The following is a 21,319-nucleotide window of genomic DNA, read 5'->3' on the forward strand; positions in this document are numbered from 1 at the left end:
CTAGAGTTGTTTGTTAAATGACAAGTAACATACAATATGTTGATTGTTGTGTTCAAACTTCAATCATCAATGCAACATTATTGAGTTTGTTGTTTTCGTGAACTACCACGTGCAGTAAGATCAAATTTAGCAAATAACGCAAAAATCCTTAATCATGGGAAAAACGAAACAAGAACCTGTAGAACAGGAAGATCAAAAGGATATCAGCATTAAAACAGAAGCTTTAAGTCATGATGATAAAGTGGATTATTGCAGTATAATCGCCAAGCCGATGGCTTCAAAGAAATTAAGCAAAAAGATTTACAAACTTATAAAGAAGTCTAGTAGTCATAAAAATTATATTAGGAATGGTCTCAAGATTGTTCAAAAACAGTTACGTTTAGGTGAAAAGGGGTATGTTTGGTACAGCTATTTTAGGTTATGCTTCACACGCGTTCTATGATTGAATTTATAAAATTACCTTTTTTTGGCATTATGTGTGAATTTTCACGCAATTTTTTTTACGTATAGAGGCTGCAGGAAATATCATTTATTTCCTTTCTACTCTATACGTTTAAATAGCCATGAAATAATTGTATTAGAAGTTTGTTTAATGGATCTTCCATTTTGCATTAATCTTTAAGTCATGTAGAAGCAACAGCGGTAGAAAACCACCAATTTATTTTGCAGCCACATATTACTTAAAATATTAAAATTTACAATTGCTTTAACACATTAATCATTTGATAATTAATTATAGCCATTGAATATCAAGACTTTTGTTTATTTAAATACAAGTATCTTTATCGTACTAAACAACTTATGTAGAGTATAATGTGCTTGTGAAATATGTGATCCATTGTGAGAATTGATGTTAAATTGTAATCACTGTGAAAGATGTAAAACAAAAATAATCAAATTTTATATATATTTCAGATTGGTGTTCTTTGCAGGTGACATATCACCAATAGAAATAATGTGTCACTTACCTGCTGTATGTGAGGATAAAGATGTTCCTTACTGTTACACACCAAGTAGAAAAGATATTGGAGCTGCCATGGGCACTATGAGAGGGTGTATAATGGTTCTTGTCAAAGAACATGACGATTACAAAGAACTGTATGATGAAGTACAAAGTGAGATAAAATTATTGGGGCATCCTTTATAAAATAGAGTAGTAGGTATAGGTGTATACATTTAATTGTAAGATATTATAATTTGTCAACTTCATGAAAAAATTTTATAAAATACAGACTTCAGTTGCTATTCATTTCTGTTTTTAATAACCCAGATACCCAGGCTACCTTTGTACTTATTATATGTGTAATTGAATACATTTAAAATTGTTACATATTGTACACCTGCATTTATAGAAATGTCATATCTTGTATTACATTAACAATTTAAAAAGTTTATTTTTCTTTTTGTAGTTTAAATATTGCTTAGGAAAATTAAATGAAAATCAGTTTTTTACACATATTTTTATTACACTTATTAAAATCTATGGGTAAAAAATGGCAGATCATTATTAACCAACAGTGAAGATTGGCAAAAATCAGACATTATGCACCTACCTAATAGCTATGCTTACAGTATACCTGCTACTTAAAATTAGCTAGTTAAAGGGATATCAGTTACAATTTATGATGGGAAGTTCTAAATGATATTTCTAAAAGTTAAAAATATTTTATCACTGAATTATATGCATTTGTCGTATTCAACAATGTGGGTCTTTTTTAATAACTATATTTACTATACTACTTGTACCAATAAAAAAAACATAATATATCAGTGAAAAAAAAAATAAGCCATAACTGAAATCCCTTTAAAGACACTTAAATTATAATTGAAGCAATACTTTATGAATAAACCCTGCTTCTGAGTGCACTGACAATGAGATCTTAAATTTATCCAAAAAGTGAGATACGAAAATACTTCTTATTTTTGTTGTAGAGATCATAATTTACTAAACCACAATGCTTTTGGTTTTATATCCTTCTATAAGTAGAATTATAGCCAAGTTAAAAGCAATTTTTATTCAGATAGATTAGAATAGATTTTATTCCATAATAGATCTAAGTGCTTGTAAATAATTTTTTGTGAAAGAGAAACAATAGTTCATAGAGAGAATAGAGTTCAATATTACAAATAAAAACAAGAAAATAGAGTTCAATATTATAAATTAACAAAATATTTCTTTGGTTTAGTAACTTGATATGTAGGCATAAAATGTATAGCGCAATTATTCATGGGTTAAAACATAAGCTTAGTCTTGATGTAGGTAAGTTAAAAAAAATATCTAAGTGCAGCAATACTTATTCTAATTATAACTAGGAGTTGTACTTTATACTATAAATTTCAATACAAAGAAAAAGAGAAACCAATCTTGTTTGTATATTAATAATTAACACACAAATTAGTACAAAAATATACTTTTATGTGGATCATAAAAAAAACTTATTAATAGGTCACTAAACTAAGTCTAGAGATTCTGCAGTCTTTAAAATAATAAAAAACAAAATTTCCAAAACTAAAGAAACAAAACACTGTCCAACATCACAGATTTTAACATATTCAGTTTCTTACCATTACATTATAGTCGTACGCAATTCGGACGGTCTCAAACATCACATCCTAACTCGACAAAAAAATTTTGTATTGACCCATCATTAAAGTGAGAATTTGAGAAAGGTATGAAAATTTAAGAAATTTAGTACTGTGGAGTTATCTGTCTGACATTGACAACAAGATATATTCCTTAGCCTTGGGTTCTTTTCTAATATACCATTGACGTCATAGTCATAGAATCGGCGAGTCGTATCGCAGATGTTAACCCTTATTGCATATTCTACTATATTCGATACCGAACGATGCCGAACATACAGAGCTCATAGTTGTTTCAAAACCTTTATTCACATATTATATTATCTCTTTTATAGCAAACAATACTTAAATATCTAATAACGCAAAATTAAAATTATATAAAAGAATCTAAACTATAAATTTTTAAATAATATAAAACAAATGAAGTCAAACTTCGTACAAAATCCAAACTCGTCATACGTCAGCTGGATCCGATCACAGATGATTTCTATCACAGTTACCGAAACATAATAATTCTCCAACAAAAACAAATAAATAAATCACATTAATTAGACAAACCTATTTAAAAGATAGAAACATATACTATAAAGAAATTTTAAAATCCTTTCAAATGTCAAAAATGACTATTAATACTGAAGAACTAGTTTGAAAACGCCTACATTAAATGCTAAGCACAATTACCACAATTTTACAATAAATACAAGACTCTTATTATTAAATTGTATTTAATACAATGTACCAAACAAAAATATATAGGTGGGTCAAGCAATTAACTTTATATTCAAACATAATCTGTTGATTAAATATTATACATCAATTAATTAAAGTATCAAGATTTGGTAGTGATACTATTGTTGGTGTTGCTATGTTTATTTAAATAAACTGTATTTCCGGGATGATATAGGTTGATGTAAAATTATCTTTGAGGGCTGTAGACTTCTCTCTACCCTAGTATTCAATCAGTGAATCTTTTTATAGGTAAAAGCATTGCTTGACCCCAGCCTCATTATTAACTCTACAATCATCAAACATCTCAAAAAAAAACCATATTTTTAAATAAAATACAGCTGCTATCAGGTTGATATATATAGATAATATAAGCTCTGTGACAATTAGGAGCAATAGCTAGCTAAAGATTTTTATTATTGAGAGATGTGTTAACGCATAAACCTGTATTTTATTTAATTTTACCCACGTAACGCCTTTATAACTTCAAAAACCTTTTTCCACATGTCTTAAAAATTCGAAAATTTAGTGCATTCTGTTGGGATGCTATCAATACTAACTTATCTACACTAGGACTGTTGATAAAATTACTTTTGCCCATAAAAACCAAAAAGTAAAAAAATATAAGTCAATCATGGGAGTGAAGAGATTTAAATAGTTAGTAGATTGAAATTTTTAGTTTAAAAAATACTTTTTTGAGAAAAAACTGAGCAACAATGTTGTATACATAATATACAGTACTTGATACAGATGCATTTCACGAAATGCACCGGTAGGAAACTGCCTATAACATTGCGAATGTGTACCGCGCCGACGCTGCTACGGTTATACAAATAAGTAAATCGAAATTGCGTACAAAAACGTCGCAAAAGTTGTCGGTAAATTACAGAGTACCAATCCTGCCAAAAGTTGGTTAAATTACGTGCTTAAAAATCATGATTGAGGGCTTAGTAATATCAATACGATGCCTACAAGTTCGAATTGATTGACGTGGAATAAGTGATACCTAGAAGATCTTATGTTCCAAAATAAACGTATTTTATTTTATTTTTATTTTAATAGTCAGAGTTACAAAAAGTTTAGGTATAGACGTGCAACAGTACCATTACAGTGAGGATCGTACTCATGAAGCACATCGACACAGGCAGGAGAACCGCGATACGGAGCGATCTAATAAACATTAGAAAATTTATAAATATAAAATTCATTTCAATAAGGTACCGACATAATATTATAAGGATACCTTATAAAATTTATATTGTTTTTTTTATGTAAATCATTTTTGTTCAGTTGAAGTTTACACAAACATTTAAATAATTGAAACATATTACTGACCAAAAAAGAGGTCCAAATAGTTCAGTATCTATGAAGCTGTATGGATATCTATTAAGTGGTTACATTTTCAGCATGAATAAGTTTACTATACTCCGATTTTTCATTCCGTAGAATCCTGACATGTCATACGTGTTGCTACTAAAAAAAATCTCCTCCGAAAAAGGGACAAATTTGACCAATTTGAGGTCAATAAAAATAAAATGCCAAGTACATATTTTTAAGTTTTACCTACCAAAAGATAAATCTAAATATTATATCACGAACAATATATCGAATTAACTTTTATAATCATCGTGGCATCATCATTATCTACTAATTCGAGGTTTAGTAAACCTTTTAAAAAAAAATTAACTTGTGCGTTTTTTACTGTACTGTAAAGGGATGTAGTAACCACTCGCCGCTAAACCACTTTTGATGTGGAGCACCGCATTTAATAAAACGGATACAGTCACTTACAAATTAAATGTACATAATAGAATCAGGTTTTCTCTCGTATTGAAATTGAAAAATGCGCCCGGCCAAAAAGTTTTGACATCTCTGACATGTCAAAAAATGTTAGCTGTCAGAATGCTACGGAATTAAAAATCGGAGTATATTATAACTAATACCATAGATTTTTCCTTGCACTCATCAATTACTTGACAGAAAAATTGTCAAAAAAATATAATATCTCACCTCCAATAGGGCATGTGTCAGAGGGGCGGCTGCGGGGGATGCGGGGGTTGGGGAGGCTCGGGGCGACACAAGGCCGTGGACGCGTCTGCCGCACCCACTGCGCTGTCGCGGCGGACCTTGCCTGTAAAGGGCAATTTGGTATAACTGATTTTCTATTTAATTAAATATTTAGTACTAGTAACATTCAGGGTGAGATTTAGAAACGAGACTTGCGCTATTTTCCAAACAAAAGTTATTTTACGAAGTTAAAATGTTTTATAAATAAAATTCTACTTTTACAAACTGCATTATTATTATTCGTACTACCTTATTAGCATTACTTCCGTCAGAAAAATATAATGCCTCCAATTTCATTTTCTCCCAAGTTAAATCTTATGAATGTATGTTTCTGTGTTTTTTTAAGTGTCGCTTTTTCCAAAGAACTTTCTCTTCAAAAATCGATATATTGAGCCTGTTTTTATTCGGTATATACTTACTTGCAAAACACAAACAGCCTGTCTGCTGGTTAGTGTTCACTGACGTAGCAGGCCTAATCTCCTTCAACTCCTTGGACTGCTCCGCGAGGCACTTCTGGTAGTAATCATATTCCTTCACGTACCTGAAAAATACATAAAAAAAACAATATTAAACACAAGTTTTTTTTTAAATTATTAATATGGGTATGTTTGGCGCGCAAGCAGTTTTGTTATACTTTTTTCATAATTATATTAACGTAAAATTTGCTTAAGGTACAGCACTGGTACTCTGTAACTCTAAATCTACTCTGTAGTCTTCTAAGCGGACTTCACTTATTTAAGCACACATCATATAGAATATCAGAAAGTAATATTCATATATATAAACAATAATTGCTGTTCATTTGTATCGTTAAAACTCAAAAATGGCTGAACCGATCTGGCTAATTATGATCTTGAATTATTTGTAGAAGCTTAAGGAAGGTTCAAACGCTGAGAAACATAAATAATAAGTGAAGAAAGATACTGAAAACGAGAATGGAATTTTCCAATAAAGACTTTTCCTAGCTAGTTTGATGTCGTTTGTTTCTTTACTCTCTCTTACTATATCGAAAACCATAGATAATATTATAGGAAACTCACCAAACTGGAGGCCAGCGGTTATCAGCTAGATATTCCCGTGCAGCGGCACTGAGGTGACGTGCGCGACACACGCGGTCGTACGCCGCACAGAGGCGCCAACGACACCACGACCACAGATTATGTGCGTTGTGTAACTGAAATATTTTTTGTAAGGAATGTGACTTATGAAGGAAGTATGTATGTTATCTTAAAAACTCAATCCTATAAGGTACACTGCAACTTAGGTAACAGATCCAACAATTTTTTTCGTTTGTATATAATATGGTTTACCTTAACAGGTTCCAACAGAGATAGTGCGATGTCAACCACTTGATCGTCGTCCCCAACTCTGAAAGCACATTTTAGAATAAGACGCTGCCACGATGACTATTTTACTTAAATCGTTAACTGGAATAAAATTGAATTGGCCTTCCGAGTCTTGCAGAGAATTTAATTTTTTGCCCAAATGACAAATGCCAAAAGCGATGTGACACGATTACGAGGACACGGATTCATAGATGGGTTTTAACCCGTTGGATCCCATTACACTTCACGAGTTTGCTCAAACATAGCAAAACATTACTGAAAATACAAGACTTCGAAAACAGACCACGTAATGAGTCTACCGTTCTCTAAAATAAAAGTAAAATTTCTGTATTCATCAGACTACTATAAAAACTCTTGATAAAAAATAAGTTATTTCTAGCTAGCTCATAGAAACCAAAAGAAAATACTGCTCTAGGTTCATTAACAAAGAACATATCAAAGCAATCAACGGGTATAGGTTTAGTTTTATATATTCTAGGGTGAGTAATTAGAGCCCAGATTTGGACCTTAATGCCCAGACATAGACTTAATATACAAAATATGATAAAAAAGGTAAAGGAGAGTAAGCTTCCCAGAAACCTGAGAAAAATGAAATAAAGAATAGAAAGTAGTAAAAGAGAAGGAGACCTTTACCCCCTTCGGAGGTCGTGTTAGAGTATTTTATATATATTTTAACATAAATTAAATATAATTTTTATTAATTAATTATGACAAATTGTTTATCGTTTATCGATAATTGTTTTTTAACCTACAGGAGTGTCAGTAAGTCCGAAGAGTAAGTGAGTAATATTTATACACTCACCTATCTTGATGCTGCAAATGGTCGATGACCCTAGCTTCCACCAAAGTGACCAGTCGGTCCATACAAAGTCTATTTGCCAGCTCTAGCAGTTCCAGACACCTGGTGGGCTCAACTGGAGGTATCTTGTCCGAGTAGATGTAGCACAGCAGGATATGAAATGCGTACATCTTTACACCTGGAAATGTGATCTGAAAAAATAATTTTAAATGAAAATGTATCACAGTTTAAATTTGAAATCTGCAAAAATTTTGAAAGAAACAAATTTTCAGTCTTGGGCGATTCATACATACGATTATTTTATATATAACATGGGCAAACGGGCAGGAGGCTCACGTGATGTTAAGTGATACCGCCGCCCATGGACACTCAATGCCAGAGGGCTCGCGAGTGCGTTGCCGGCATTAACATCGGTTGTGTTTTTAATGTATAAAAGTTATAAAGCAAAAATAAAAATGGTAGGCCGCGTGTCTTCTAAGTAAAAGTTATTCTGCAATGTCTAATCTAGTAGCGTTAAAGATCCCATCGGGCCATCAATATTATTTCTAACGATTTCAAATAAAAGATAAGACTTGCATAAATACAGTACATATATCTGTCATATTGTTGAATTTGGGTAGGTAATATTACATTATAACGAAGTCTAAGTTTCATCACAGTAGATTCAGTAATTTTTAAGATCCACGTATTCTGGAGAAAACATCTAACCGTAGAATAATATTGTTTGATTTATGAACATACTAAAAATTATAATGGATTATCAAAGATTTTTATTGGAGAACATTTCTATAGGATAACGAATCCTACAGAAATGATTTTAAGAACTTTGTACTATGTTACCAGACGTGAAGTGCTCTCTTTAAAGTGTCCATGGAACATAGCCTTCATGGGGTCACATCGTGCCATGAGCAGTGCACGGTGCGCAAGCTGCAACCCATCATCCAACTCAAAGGAGACGTCAGCGAACCAGCCGCGCTCTAGTGCCTCTCCTACCCGCCCCGGTAGAGGCTAAACAAAAATACCCACTTTATAGAAGCAGTACCTGGATGACCGAGCTTTTCGCAGTATTTTTTTTTTATAAATTCTGTTTTTTGGAAATTGTATTTAAGTACGAATTACATACTAATAAAATGATGAAATATTAAGATAATTATATTCATATTTAAGTTTTTATTTGACTGACATCTTTAAACAAGCAATTCTATATTTAAGTTGATAAAACACGTATAAAATGACATTTTCTTGAAATGATTCCTAGCTAAGTACATCGATTTATCGCCCCCGAAACCTATACTTAATTTTATGAAAATCGTTGGAGCCGATTCTGAGATTCCAATTATATATATATACAAGAATGGCCCTTTTAAAGATATAAGATACATTAACAATTATATTACTTATAGTCCACATACTCTCCTGAAATTTTTAACATGAATTTTAAACAGTGTATTAAAGAAAAAATTTTAGTTAGACATACAATGTTTGTTTTTAACTGTGTTTATTAACTTCATAGCTTTGTAAATAGCTTCCCAACTACCTCTGTATATATATCCGATTTAGCGGAAAAATAAATACCTTCACAGATTTTATAAAAATATTGCAAAGAGTAAACCAAGCATTAAGTTAAATATTTTTTTAATCACAAAGTACAAACGTATAAAATAGTTTCAAAATGATCCAAATCGTCGTCTATAGAAAGACTTAATCTTATTGGTTAAAATAATATTAGAATTATTAGGTATTTTATTACCGTGTGAAACTGCAACATGAATCCTTTATCAAACAGCAGATGCTGGTCTAATATGAACTGACACAATTTGGTCAGTTCAGGAAATCCCAGCAACTCGGCCGCTTGACGTATTTCCTGTTATTACACAACAAATTTATATTATAGAAAAAAAAATAACCAACTATGTTCCAACATGGATTAAGAGCTTTGTGTTATTATATTTTTTATCTTTCCACAGATTATTTAAGTATTAATTTCGCTCACCTTTACTTGTTGTATTTATATGCAGTTGCATTGTGTGTATGTTATTTTATGCAACTTATTTGCATTTTTTTTTGTTTATTATAGTATTATGATGTTTCGACTTTTAACAACTTGATATCTAGTGAGATACCTATTTATTTATCAATAGATATCCGCGAGACAAATAAGAACAGGATGAGAGAGAGTTTTTTAACTTTTTGGCAACCCTGTACAGCTCTACTGATATTATCAACACTAATATTATAAAGAGGAAAACTTTGTTTGTTTGTTTGTTTGATTGTAATGAATAGGCTCATAAACTACTAGACCGATTTTAAAAATGCTTTCACCATTCGAAAGCTACATTATCCACGAGTAATATAGGCTATATGAACAAAAATAGGGTTCCCTAAGATATTAGGGTTTTTCGGACACAAGGTGTAAAAAATCACCCAAAAAATCTACAAAAAAGTCTGCGACACACTATACCTATCTATGTCGAGTGAGGCACAATAATAAATGATATACATGGCAAAACGACGTTTGCCGGATCAGCTAGTATTGAATATACATTAAACACGTACGAATTGTTACGAACGGTGCGTTTGCTTTGGCCGTATATATTTATTTCATTAAGTAGGGATAAAATGTTTTTAAATCATATAATCTTATATAATAAAAGCACACAAATAAAATACAGTTTTATTGGCTTTTAACATATATATCTTATTTTAAAAATGTTGATAAAAATGTATTTTATTTAAATATGAAATACGAATGATAATAATAAGTAATAATATTAAAAAAAGAAAATGTTTTATAATATCTACACACGCATGCATGTTAGAAAACATGTGATAAAAGCAAAAAATATCCAAATAAAAGCGAGTGTTATAATAAAATAAATAATAATGTAAAATTAATAATTATTATGATTTATTTAATAATAACAATTACCAGTAATAATCCAATAGCACCGGACTGCAGGAAATATTATTAATTTATTATTATATTTATTAAATTTTGAATTATCGAAAGCTTAAATACATAGAATAACATAACGAAGCTTTGTGTATAAAGCAGCAATAAATTTGACTCAGTATTGGGAGGTTCTATCTACTGAAAGAAGCTAAAGGCTGAGGCACACTTAGGCTATTATTCAAAAATATTAAAAGTAGTCCTTTTGAAAAAAACGTCACAACCGCATATTAGGTACGTTGTTTTAATCATACCTTTAAACAGTAAATGTACACGAAAATAAATAGACATTTGACACACGTCTTTGTGTATTAACCAGTCGAAAGCATAAACATTATTGAAATAAAATGATTCCTGCCATAACAGAGACATAATTATCTTTGCATAAATAATTACAGTCATTTGGTAGTATTATATCGACAGTTTTCGAATGCCACACCGCAAATATACCGCTTGCACCGCCATTTTTCGAAAAGTTTCATTCCGACTCACTTTACGATGAAAAAAGTTATATGTAAAATGAAACTAAATAATTACCTACTATTTATGTATTTTTTCATAAAGTCAGTAGTATTGGCATACAAGCGCCTATATATATCACAAATCACATCAGAATCTAAAAAAAATATCGGTGTTCCTAACAGTAACCATAATTATTCGAACCAAATGACTGTACTATTACTATTTTAATTTACTTAATATTGCATTAGAGCACAATAACCCTTGGATAATTCTACAATTAAAAATACTATCAAAAATATAAATCTTATATCTTATACCTAAAACAAGCAACTGTGAATTCCATCTATAAAAAAATAAACTTTTAATTCAAGTTAAAAACCAAGTGTGCCCCAAGCCTTTAGAGCATCAAAGAAGCCAATCAATTCCGCTGAATATTTTAAAATTAAACTAATATATCATAAATACCTGTTGTTTAAAGGCAGCTGCGTGAATGGCACCAGTGTATATGAAGTTGATGACTTCCTGCATCACACTAGATGATATCAACTTGCTCATCGTTACTATTGTCTGCGTTTGGGATGTAGCATGCTGTATTTTTTCGCACTGGAATTATATATCATAATTATTGTTGTTCCTGGGTCATACTGACAAGATAATGTAACTGGTTTGTCGGCTAGCTCCAAATGAGGCACAGGCCCACGCTACCCGTGACGTCACGGATCCTATGATGTGGTCACACTGAGTGTGTGTCCAATGACAATAGAATTTTATTAATATCTTGATTTTTTTTGTAATTAGTTCAGCGTTTCCTTATGTGTCCTTAATAAGTCAGTAAATTAAATTCGTGTGTGTAGTGTATAGATATATTTACGGAATCCTATAAAGCTATACCTATAATAAAGGATATTAAATTCTATGTAGTGTAAGACACTAATCATTGCATGCTTAATGTGCCTGCGTCTCACATTCTCGGTTGAGAAAACTGTCTTGGCTATTGAATTGATGAAGGAATTTTTTCAGGGTTTCATTAGGTATGGTTTGCGTTATGTGATTACTAATTATTTAATTAGCTTCCATTATTCATTGAACTCCAAATATCCTATATAAACGGCTAAGGGCAAAATTTTATATATCATTCTTCATGTCTAAGACTAGGTCGAATTGGTCAGTTACTGTGAGTGAAATTCCTCTCATGTTGTTTTCGCTTAAATTTGTATTTAACCAGAATCAATCGATGGTGTGAGGCGCTCATCACTTGTAAGATTTATGGGTAGCGTTCTGGTTAGGAAACATCTGGACTATTTTCACTGGTTTCTGTCGCTGCTCGTTTACTGGCTACAGTTTTGAGGACGATGAATAATTTTACTTGATCGGTCCATCTGGTTAGTAAACGGACACGCGAGTTCTGTCTGTGTTAACCACGTTCCTTTTCTCTCAGTACTCTAATAGTCTATAAATGCGGAGTTAGATCAAGTTCGACATATTTCATTTCTGTTTCAACCGTAAAAATATACAGAAATTTTAGATTCGATATTTCCATACTTATTTTATATACTTACCCGAACGATCTTAAGCGAAAGTATGGCCGGATGGTGTACGCGCCTGCATACGTCAGGCCGCGCTTCTCCAACGAGCTGACAGGACGAACGACGTTTTATTTGTTCCCATACCCTATATTTATCACATAATTAATATCTTAAAGAAAACATAGAGTTATAAGAGGCTAATAAAGGAGAAAATAATAGTATTAAACAGCTAAACACTATCCGAAACCAAACCAAGGAAACACTTTCTTTAGAATTTTTCTAGGTTTTACCCGTATGTACGATACCTAGAACGATTGTTGGTGCAGCCTGGGGTTTTAGTGGGTAATTAGTGTCTCAGTTGAGCATGAGTGCATGTCTCAGATGAGTCCACCTAGCCCTTTAGCTGTCGGTCCGCGAGAGAGTATATTAAATAAAAAAAAGGTGTAGAAACACCTTATTGATTTCCATTCCATTAGTAAAAAAATAGTGTCTATCTAGCCACTAAGTTTGCTGCTCTTAGTTCATAATTATTAAATTAGCAACAAATTATAAATATTTTTTGTTTTGCACTGCAATTTTATAATTCGATAGGTACTGATGTGTTATATACATGTAACTATTTAAGTTATTAAGATATCATGCAACATTGCTATCTTGCCTAACTTAAGACTTAAGACAAATATGAAACTTACCTCGTTTGCTTGGCTTGGTCCTGTCTGATCAAATATTCTGTGTCGTCGTTGAAGTCACCCGTGGTAGCCTCACCCATACTGCTTACCTGTTTTTTTTACATACTATAAAAACCCCTGTATTTTGTATAAACATGTAGGCATTAGGTTTATAACGACGTAACTTTTATAACTAATTCTATATATATGTGGTCCCTCACATACGATTTCATTTCGTAACGTTCCTCGTATGTTAAAGCAATTTTTCCTACCAATTACCTCACAACATGAACATGTACAATAATCAAAAAAACGAACCAACGTATCAAAAATGCTTCAAAAACCAGAAAAACAAGCAAACAGACAAACTGTTAGTAGTGTGGAGTATACGATGTTTCGAATTTCAAATCTTGCGCTCATCTTATAGCATAGTATTTATTTATTTATTTATCCTTTATCGCCTTATACAAAAACACACATAACAAAAATAAAAAAACAGTTACAAAAGTTATAAGGCAAAGGGCGGCCTTATCGCTTACAAGCGATTTCTTCCAGGCAACCCTAATGAGACCATAATGTATTACTCGCTCGGCTGTTCGTATCTATCTATCTTATAGATCGTATCTATATATCTATCTATATACTACTACTACTTTATATATATTACGCTCTGAACGTAGTTTTCCTAAATCAACCGGTTTTTTTTTTCATTTTCTGTCTGAGTCTGTATATTAATGAGTACTTATCTGTGAAAAGGCAGATTATATAGTGATATTACCATGCTACTTTCGCTGGAGCTACGTGGCAGGTCAGCAGCGCAGTGGGTGGTAAGAAGCCCGCGGAAAACTTCACAAGCGGCTGCCAGCAGCGCTCTATGTACCGGAAATCCCTTCGCGCCACAGATTATCACCATGTCCGAAAAGTACTGTCATACAAACCAAAAATAAAACGATAATTAATAACCTCCTTTGTTAAGTCGATGGTCTCTTCATGGATGGAAATTTCCTTCCACCTTTCTTTATGGGAGCAGTTAAAAAGTTTTTTTTAATATTGATTTATCGAGGTTAAACATTTTTTTCCAATAACAGATTTATGTTTTGCTATAATAAATATGTTTGAGGTTCATAAGCATATGTGTACACAAAATATTAAGTTATAAAATTTCCTTTATATGCACATAATTACGATCAGCCTTCTGTGCCTGACAAAGGTTTGGAGTTTACCTGCTGTCGTAGTAGCGTGGTCATATCCTCAAGGTACACACTACTGACAATCGTCACCTCTGGCTCTAAAGGCCGAGGTGGTCGGAATGGAGCCTGAAAGATTTATGTATGTTGTACAAACACGATATATGAGTAAACTAACTGACTCGGCCAAGCGTTGCTGTGGCTAAAATTTTTGTTATATTACATAGTAGTAAACTATTCAAGGGAAACGGTAGGAGAACTTATGTAAAAGGTATATAGCTTATGTGAAATGTACTTTTAACACTGCACCATCTATTAAAATTGTATCAAATAAACAAATATTTGCAATTAAATAATATTGCGGGTATAAATAGAGATGTAAGCGATCCTATCTTTTAAGTTAGATCAAACAACACACGGCGTGCAAATTTGATTTATATAGCTTCGGTAGTTTATGAGTCTATCGCGGACAAACAACGTGACACGTGATTTAACTTAATATATATTAAGATTTATATATTTTGATTTTTATCTTAATTTAAAAAAAGTAATGATTAAAAAAGTTCACGTAATAGAATTGTTTATATGGGTAATTAATTATTTAAAAGCCTTTTTTCGTCCTTCTTTCCTAAAGACTTAGACTTTAAGGTTTTTTTTATTTTGAAATCATTAATTTTATTATTACTGTATTTCAGTAACGGTTTGCACCTTTAAATATTACCTTATCGATATAATTAACAAAATAGACACTTTTTTTTTCTGTAATAAAATAAACATGTTTTTCTGTTTTATCTGTCAGCCATGGACCCCAAATTACTAGATACCTGCAAGAGCGGCCGTTGTACCCTCTTAAGATTGGTCATCCAGAAGCGTTGCTGTCTCCTCGCGATTAATGCAGCTCGTATAGCATTCTCAAACACCTCGTTAACACCGTAGTATGTAAAAACGGAGGTCTCGTAGTAGTAGATACCGAATTCGCGAGCTAATGCCCGGCCCTGATCCGGCATCACCAGATCGCTTTTTCGCGGTGCCCTGGAATCATGAAGCATGAACCTCTACCATCAGTTTAGAAACGTATTAAAAGAGTGTTTACATGATGGTTGGGCACAATGGTAAAACGGTTTTATTTAACATCACCTGTTTAACGGTTTAATATTTTGTCTGTGTATGACCTAGGGGCCAACCGAATATTATATTAAAATTAGTAGTCAAAGTTTACGAAATATATATTTTTTTCTTTCAGGACATTGACTACGTCATTTTATTCTTTATTTTCAATAAAACCGTTTAATTTTTATTTTGTTTTGTATGTTTTGAAAGCTAAATAGGCTTTCGTCCTTGCCTGTTAAGATTGGAGATGTTTTTCTATAATTTTACAGTATCAGATATCAGATTTTACAGATCTTGAAAAATCTAGCATTTGTTCATTTTAGTAGGAATACTATGTTTTTTTAATATTAATCGACACTACATATTATTTTGACTGATTAACATATATATTTATTTTCAAAAATACCTATACCTTATAAAAGGACTTCTGTCCTTGCAGTAGTTCAAATATGTCTCATCTCTATACATGTAGCGCAGATCATTCTTACAGCCCACCAAAAGAACAGGTGTATTCGGACAAAACCGCCTGAAAATATTATAATTCTGAAATATCATGAATCACTTCAAACCTTGGTCAAAATTCAATACATTTAACCCCATGCATAACGCAAACGACTTATGTTATATAGCTTGTAATTAGTAAACCACGATTGTGGTTAGAAATATATATATATATATATATATATATATATATTTATATCCTGTAAATATTATATATTATTATTATCCTATAATTATTATATATACAACGCTTTCTATATCCTATATATAATATATATAGGATATAGAAAGCGTTGTATTCATGCCTACAACTAATATAACTTTCAGCAATACGGTTGAAAACCAATTTCCCTAATTCATAACAAACTAATCTAATTGCAGCGTTTTGTATTGTGTATATAATAAAAGTTTGTTTCTTTTCGGAACAGCATAATACAATTTTTCAGAAAAAGACGAAGAAGGAGGACTTTAATTACATGCATTTAGATTTATGTTTTGTATTGTTGCCTACTTTGATATACCATTGGGACACAAGACATAAAATAATGAGTATACATAGGTCGCTGGTTCAAATCCGGCTCGAAGGACCAGTTTATGTATCCTGGGTCAGGTGGATGTTTTGAATAATGTAATTTGAAACATTTATGTTACAACAAAAATATGTTGTAATTTAATCTAAAATAATTTACTGATGTATAATAAAATATTTTAGAGAGCGCTTCTATTTGGATATACTCTCGAGGCATAACTACAACGATGTAGTTTATAAAGCTAAATGAGTAAAGTTCAAAAGAAGTAGGAAGTTCAAAAAAATTCCTACTTCATAAGACCTGTAGTACCACTTACCGTATCTCCGGGTACCACATTGCACCACAGTTTCTTAGAGATATTGGGTTTGTAATAGAGAAGCAAAGGAGGACCACATCCGACCTGAGAAACAATAGAAGATCTATAACATTGTATAATCTTATTAATTTAATTCAATGACGGTACAACTCAGTGCTTGGCTGTTGCATCCGTATCGTCGATTATTTTATAGAGATGTAAATGCAGCCGAATCTAACACATGTCATCGATTTCGAGACACATGCTCACAATGTTTCCCTTCATAGTAGTAGCGCTAATTACTCACGATGAACACTGCTCTAAGTTTAACAAAGATTAAATTCAGCGTTGGATAAGCTTTTTATACAATTGTCTAATACATATACTAATGTGTCTGTAAGTGATTAAATTAGTTAACGTTATATCGTTGATACAAGAACAATATGTTCGGAAAAGAACAGTTTTGTCAGCGTTATCGCAAGGCTACAAGGATATCGAAGTGATCTCAGGAGAACACATCCGAACGCTTCAGCCGCTGCGCGCAGAAAAGGTAGGGAGTTTTATTTATCGCAACCAAACATCCCTAAATGTCATAGTGTGCGGTTACCATGAGCCTGTAGTTGTGTTTACGTAGGCTTTTGTTACAAGTTGCGCGACCGCCAAAAACGATAACGTCAGCAGTTTCCAGGTATTCTAATAGCAGTCTAATGTTCTATGTAAAGTTTGCACTAGTATATAGAGTTCTTTAAAACCACATAATAATAAGTGTTTGGCACTCTGGCACTTCTTTGCTACTGTTTTCTTTGTTATAAGCGTTGTATGGAAGAGAGATTAACATCGACAAGATGGCCCATTGCAACAAGATTTTTTGTATCTTACTATTGACTATTACGACTTACTTATTGACTATATAACGGAGCGATACAATTCATTATGTAGGTACCTCACAATATTTATATTTTCTCTTACACTAGTTAAGCTAAGCGTGTGATTGCCTTTAAGAGACAACAGTGCTAGTACGCAGCAATAATACCGATAGCGATACCGATTGCGACGTGTTAGTATGCATTTCAATGTAGCTTCTTCAATATAGGGCTAATTTAGATAAAGATTAACAGTGCACTCTAAGACGAAGTATCATAAGAGGTTCTATTACCACACTACTACCTCTTACTTACTTACGTACAACCAAGAAGCAGATCAAATTGAGATGTCTATTATCTCAAAAACAATCTTATTTAAATAATTAATGTCTAAATATATTCTTTATCACTATACGGAAATACAAATCTTATTCGTATCATGCATGTAATAGGGTTTGACGTAATAATAAAAATGCCATCGCAACACTATATGGCTTGAGCAGTAAGGTCATAACAGAAATATAAGCGAACATTAGTACGCATCATGTAGAAAGTCAAAATTTCAATAAAATATTACGTACGCCACCTATACAAGACGGGTACTTTCGTTAGTGAGGTACCCATGTTAATTTCTAAATATATTATATTATTTATGTTAAGATTCAGGATCAAGACATATTGCTAATTCTGACTGTAAGTAGAATATGGTGTATACTTAAAGTCTGATACCTCACACAGTGTTGTTGATAAAAAACATACCCCAACTACAGCATGAAATGCATTAGTATAATTACGGATCGGAAAGGGTAGGTCAACCATTTTGTAATTAAGTTTAGAGACACACAAAAGGAAATTCGAGGTTTTCTATTGGTTTCACGTTATTATGTCTTACCAAAATATATTTATATACATTGAACACTCTTTATTTATAACTCTCGCAAAAGTACTAACTATTTAAAAATTCTCTTTCTATTATACAAACAAATTGCACATTTGTAATATTGTTATAAGTAAAACTTAATTTTCACAACTCTATCTCTTTAGAGTGCTCTATGTTTGAACTAAACAAAATCAAAAGATTGCTTCGTAAATTACTTGTACAATAAATATGCATATATAACTATAGCATAATGTAGTAAATATTGGTTGTTGCTTACCTTCCATAGGCAAATCTTCGGTCCTTCTCGTGATCTCCGAAGGTATCCCATAGTCTCAATGAAACATTCACACCATCAACAACCTCCCAAGATCTTTCTAGTACCTACAATTTCATAGATACAACGGATAATTTGCATGATTTCAAAGTGTAATATCATCTACATTAGCTAATTATTTTACAGACTACTTAAATACTGAAATATATTAAGCATATAAAAAAACAGTTAACTGGTTACCTCTATCTCGAATACTTAACAAATATGAAACAGTAAAACTTAGTTTGGGACTGTTACATTATTCCCACTAATAGCATAACGATTATCTTTCCACTTACATCCTTATAAATCCTATATTGATCAATCGCCCACACAGTAGGTACATGTGTTGTCATGAGCTGGGATAGGGATACATGTTTGTTGCAGGCCCTTGCACATATAAGTCTGGTCTTTCCCACAGCAGTGTCTCCAACTACAACACATTTTACCAACTCTTGGTGGGGCTGCTCGTTGTCCATAATCTGTAAGAACAATTTATTTATCATAATGAAAAATAAGTCAAATATACTTAACATTATTTAAATTTATAGAAAAAGAAATGTGTTATATTATATAATTTTATTAGATCAGCCCCTTCATATAAGAATTGTTAAAAAAACTATGAATGATGTGTTACTAAGATTTGTTGCTTAACTACTATTAATAAAATAAAATATTTAAAAAAATAAACAGTAGCCTATATACTTCACAATTGCTTTTATAAGAACTAGTAATCATTTATTTATAAATAAGTATTGTGATATGTTGATTATTCAAATTTTTAAGTTAATTGTCCCTCAATGAGTTTTATATTCTCATTTTATTTTAAGTCACAATTTTAATTTAGTAAGTAGTTGGAAGAAGCTGTAACTAGACGAGATATTAAATTGTTACTTGCGATATGCATATTTTTCCTGAAAACTAATCAAAGTACATTTGTATACTTAAAATACACTGATTAAATTAAAACAATTTGTACCTTTGCAGTAGATATAATATTAATACCTATATTTTGTATAACTTATAAACAACTGCTAACAGTTTTAAGCGTCAATATTTCCTCATTTTATATTTTACAATTAGACGATTAATAATTATTTACTGGCACAGTACGTAAGTTCGAGCCTAGATCTTGTGCGATTTGAATTTTAAAACCAAAACAAATACGATTTACTAATTTGTCATAATTTATACAACTAACATTTGACAGGTGTCACATGGTGATATAGATTATCATGTCTACTTGAAGTACAATAGTTAATATATTTTTTTTATTCAATAATCATATTGTAAATCACTTAATTTTGCATATAAAAAAACATGTAAACAGCGACTCCAGCCTTAGACTTAAACCACAATAATACGAATTACGAAATGCTTTAAATCATCCTTAGCCAAAATTGTCTTTGTGGTGCTGTAAGGTTTAAATATTCCCGGCAAATTTCGACACAGTACAAGAATTTGAAAATATAGAGTGGTCGAAATCACTTGACAAACTAACTTACAGCTTGTGTTATTTATGAACACCAACAAAACAACTGTACATCAGGTAGGCAAAGGTAATAAAATATAATAGTGGTGGAAATTAATGACCAAACACAATTGATCGCGATCACACAATATATACCTATAATGCGGTAAACTTTTTATACATAGTTTGCATTCAATTAATTCTGTAATGAATTTGATAAGTCAACTCCATATTATTTCCATATTTCGGATAATATGATATTAAGATTAATATTGTAATTTTAGTTAGTTCTTTTTATTGCTATAAGAAACGAATTTGTCTATGTAGACAAAAGGAAATAAATCAAGCATTCCAAATTTATATTACTCGAAGCAAATACCAATAGCGGTTCAATCATAAGTATATTCGATCAAATCAGTTTCATATTCATAGTAAGTATGATAACTTTATGTAGAACAATAAAAAAGATAATCTGTTTTATACGTTATGGATATATAATTTGGGCATAAATTTTAAGTGCATGCGTATCGTGTCATTTAACATCGACCTAACCCATTAAAATAAAAAATACGTAAAAATATTATAACTACTGAAAATCAGAATTGAAACATCTGGAAATTTTTATAGCATTAATGTACTTACGTGATTTTATCAATGGAACGCTGAATGACACTTATCAACTAAATTGGTAGCTAAAGTGATCATCTGCACATTTTCACAAATTATTCTTCAAAGGCGATCGAATCACACACTAAAACGATTTTAAGCGCATTTTTAAGGATTTACTAGGATAAGAACGCAATGTACCAAGAACTCTTTCGATGTGAAGTTGATTTTGTTGCAATGCAGTGTTCTGCGCATGTTTCATGAATGAACCCTTGCGCAGAATAACGGCCGGCCGACTAGAGACAAATTACATATAAATTACGCTATTGGAAATTTAGTTAAGCCAATGAACTTGAAAACTACTTGGCTTTACTCATACTGCGACATATAGTAGTTTGTCTATAATTAAAAGAGATCAACAAATTGATAATGGAGA

General features: G+C 31.7%; 2 protein-coding genes across 5 annotated transcripts; one reads left to right on the forward strand and one right to left on the reverse strand.

Annotated features, from left to right (window-relative positions):
• Positions 1 to 58: 58 nt before the first annotated feature.
• Positions 59 to 1,249, forward strand: LOC110994085 (H/ACA ribonucleoprotein complex subunit 2-like protein). Its single transcript, XM_022260574.2, has 2 exons — positions 59 to 393; positions 916 to 1,249. Exons 1-2 carry the CDS (start codon positions 155 to 157, stop codon positions 1,145 to 1,147), a joined length of 471 nt encoding a protein of 156 aa, XP_022116266.1. The 5' UTR covers positions 59 to 154; the 3' UTR covers positions 1,148 to 1,249.
• A 3,123-nt stretch (positions 1,250 to 4,372) lies between these two features.
• LOC110994090 (rho-related BTB domain-containing protein 1) lies at positions 4,373 to 21,152 on the reverse strand. 4 transcript variants are annotated; one of them, XM_022260583.2, is made up of 20 exons: positions 20,920 to 21,152; positions 19,106 to 19,288; positions 18,771 to 18,874; positions 16,772 to 16,855; positions 15,837 to 15,950; positions 15,139 to 15,346; positions 14,351 to 14,443; positions 13,906 to 14,052; positions 13,152 to 13,237; positions 12,493 to 12,604; positions 11,399 to 11,536; positions 10,451 to 10,474; positions 9,272 to 9,385; positions 8,362 to 8,529; positions 7,525 to 7,712; positions 6,687 to 6,744; positions 6,417 to 6,550; positions 5,796 to 5,917; positions 5,320 to 5,440; positions 4,373 to 4,479 (listed from the first exon to the last, which is right to left on the reverse strand). In XM_022260583.2, the coding sequence occupies exons 2-19, from the start codon at positions 19,283 to 19,285 to the stop codon at positions 5,337 to 5,339; spliced, it is 2,178 nt and encodes a 725-aa protein (XP_022116275.1). In that variant the 5' UTR covers positions 19,286 to 19,288; positions 20,920 to 21,152; the 3' UTR covers positions 4,373 to 4,479; positions 5,320 to 5,336. The 4 variants fall into 4 exon arrangements, with proteins under 4 accessions (XP_022116275.1, XP_022116276.1, XP_022116277.1 ...); XM_022260584.2 differs by lacking the exon at positions 20,920 to 21,152 and adding an exon at positions 19,786 to 19,962; XM_022260585.2 differs by lacking the exon at positions 10,451 to 10,474 and having other exon boundaries at positions 20,920 to 21,151.
• Between the last annotated feature and the right edge of the window lie 167 nt (positions 21,153 to 21,319).

Source organism: Pieris rapae, chromosome 11 (genome assembly GCF_905147795.1).
Source record: "Pieris rapae chromosome 11, ilPieRapa1.1, whole genome shotgun sequence".
In the NCBI taxonomy this organism is placed as follows: domain Eukaryota; kingdom Metazoa; phylum Arthropoda; class Insecta; order Lepidoptera; family Pieridae; genus Pieris; species Pieris rapae.

Bases quoted from the DNA above. Each gene is read 5' to 3' on its own strand.
- LOC110994085 (XM_022260574.2), top strand. From the start codon at position 155: ATGGGAAAAACGAAACAAGAACCTGTAGAACAGGAAGATCAAAAGGAT. The intron at 394-915 runs GTATGTTTGGTA...TATATATTTCAG, and splicing joins TTACGTTTAGGTGAAAAGGG to ATTGGTGTTCTTTGCAGGTG.
- LOC110994090 (XM_022260583.2), bottom strand. From the start codon at position 19,285: ATGGACAACGAGCAGCCCCACCAAGAGTTGGTAAAATGTGTTGTAGTT. The intron at 14,053-14,350 runs GTAAACTCCAAA...TTTGTATGACAG, and splicing joins CCACGCTACTACGACAGCAG to TACTTTTCGGACATGGTGAT. The intron at 8,530-9,271 runs GTAATAAAATAC...ATTTTTGTTTAG, and splicing joins TCATGTTGCAGTTTCACACG to CCTCTACCGGGGCGGGTAGG.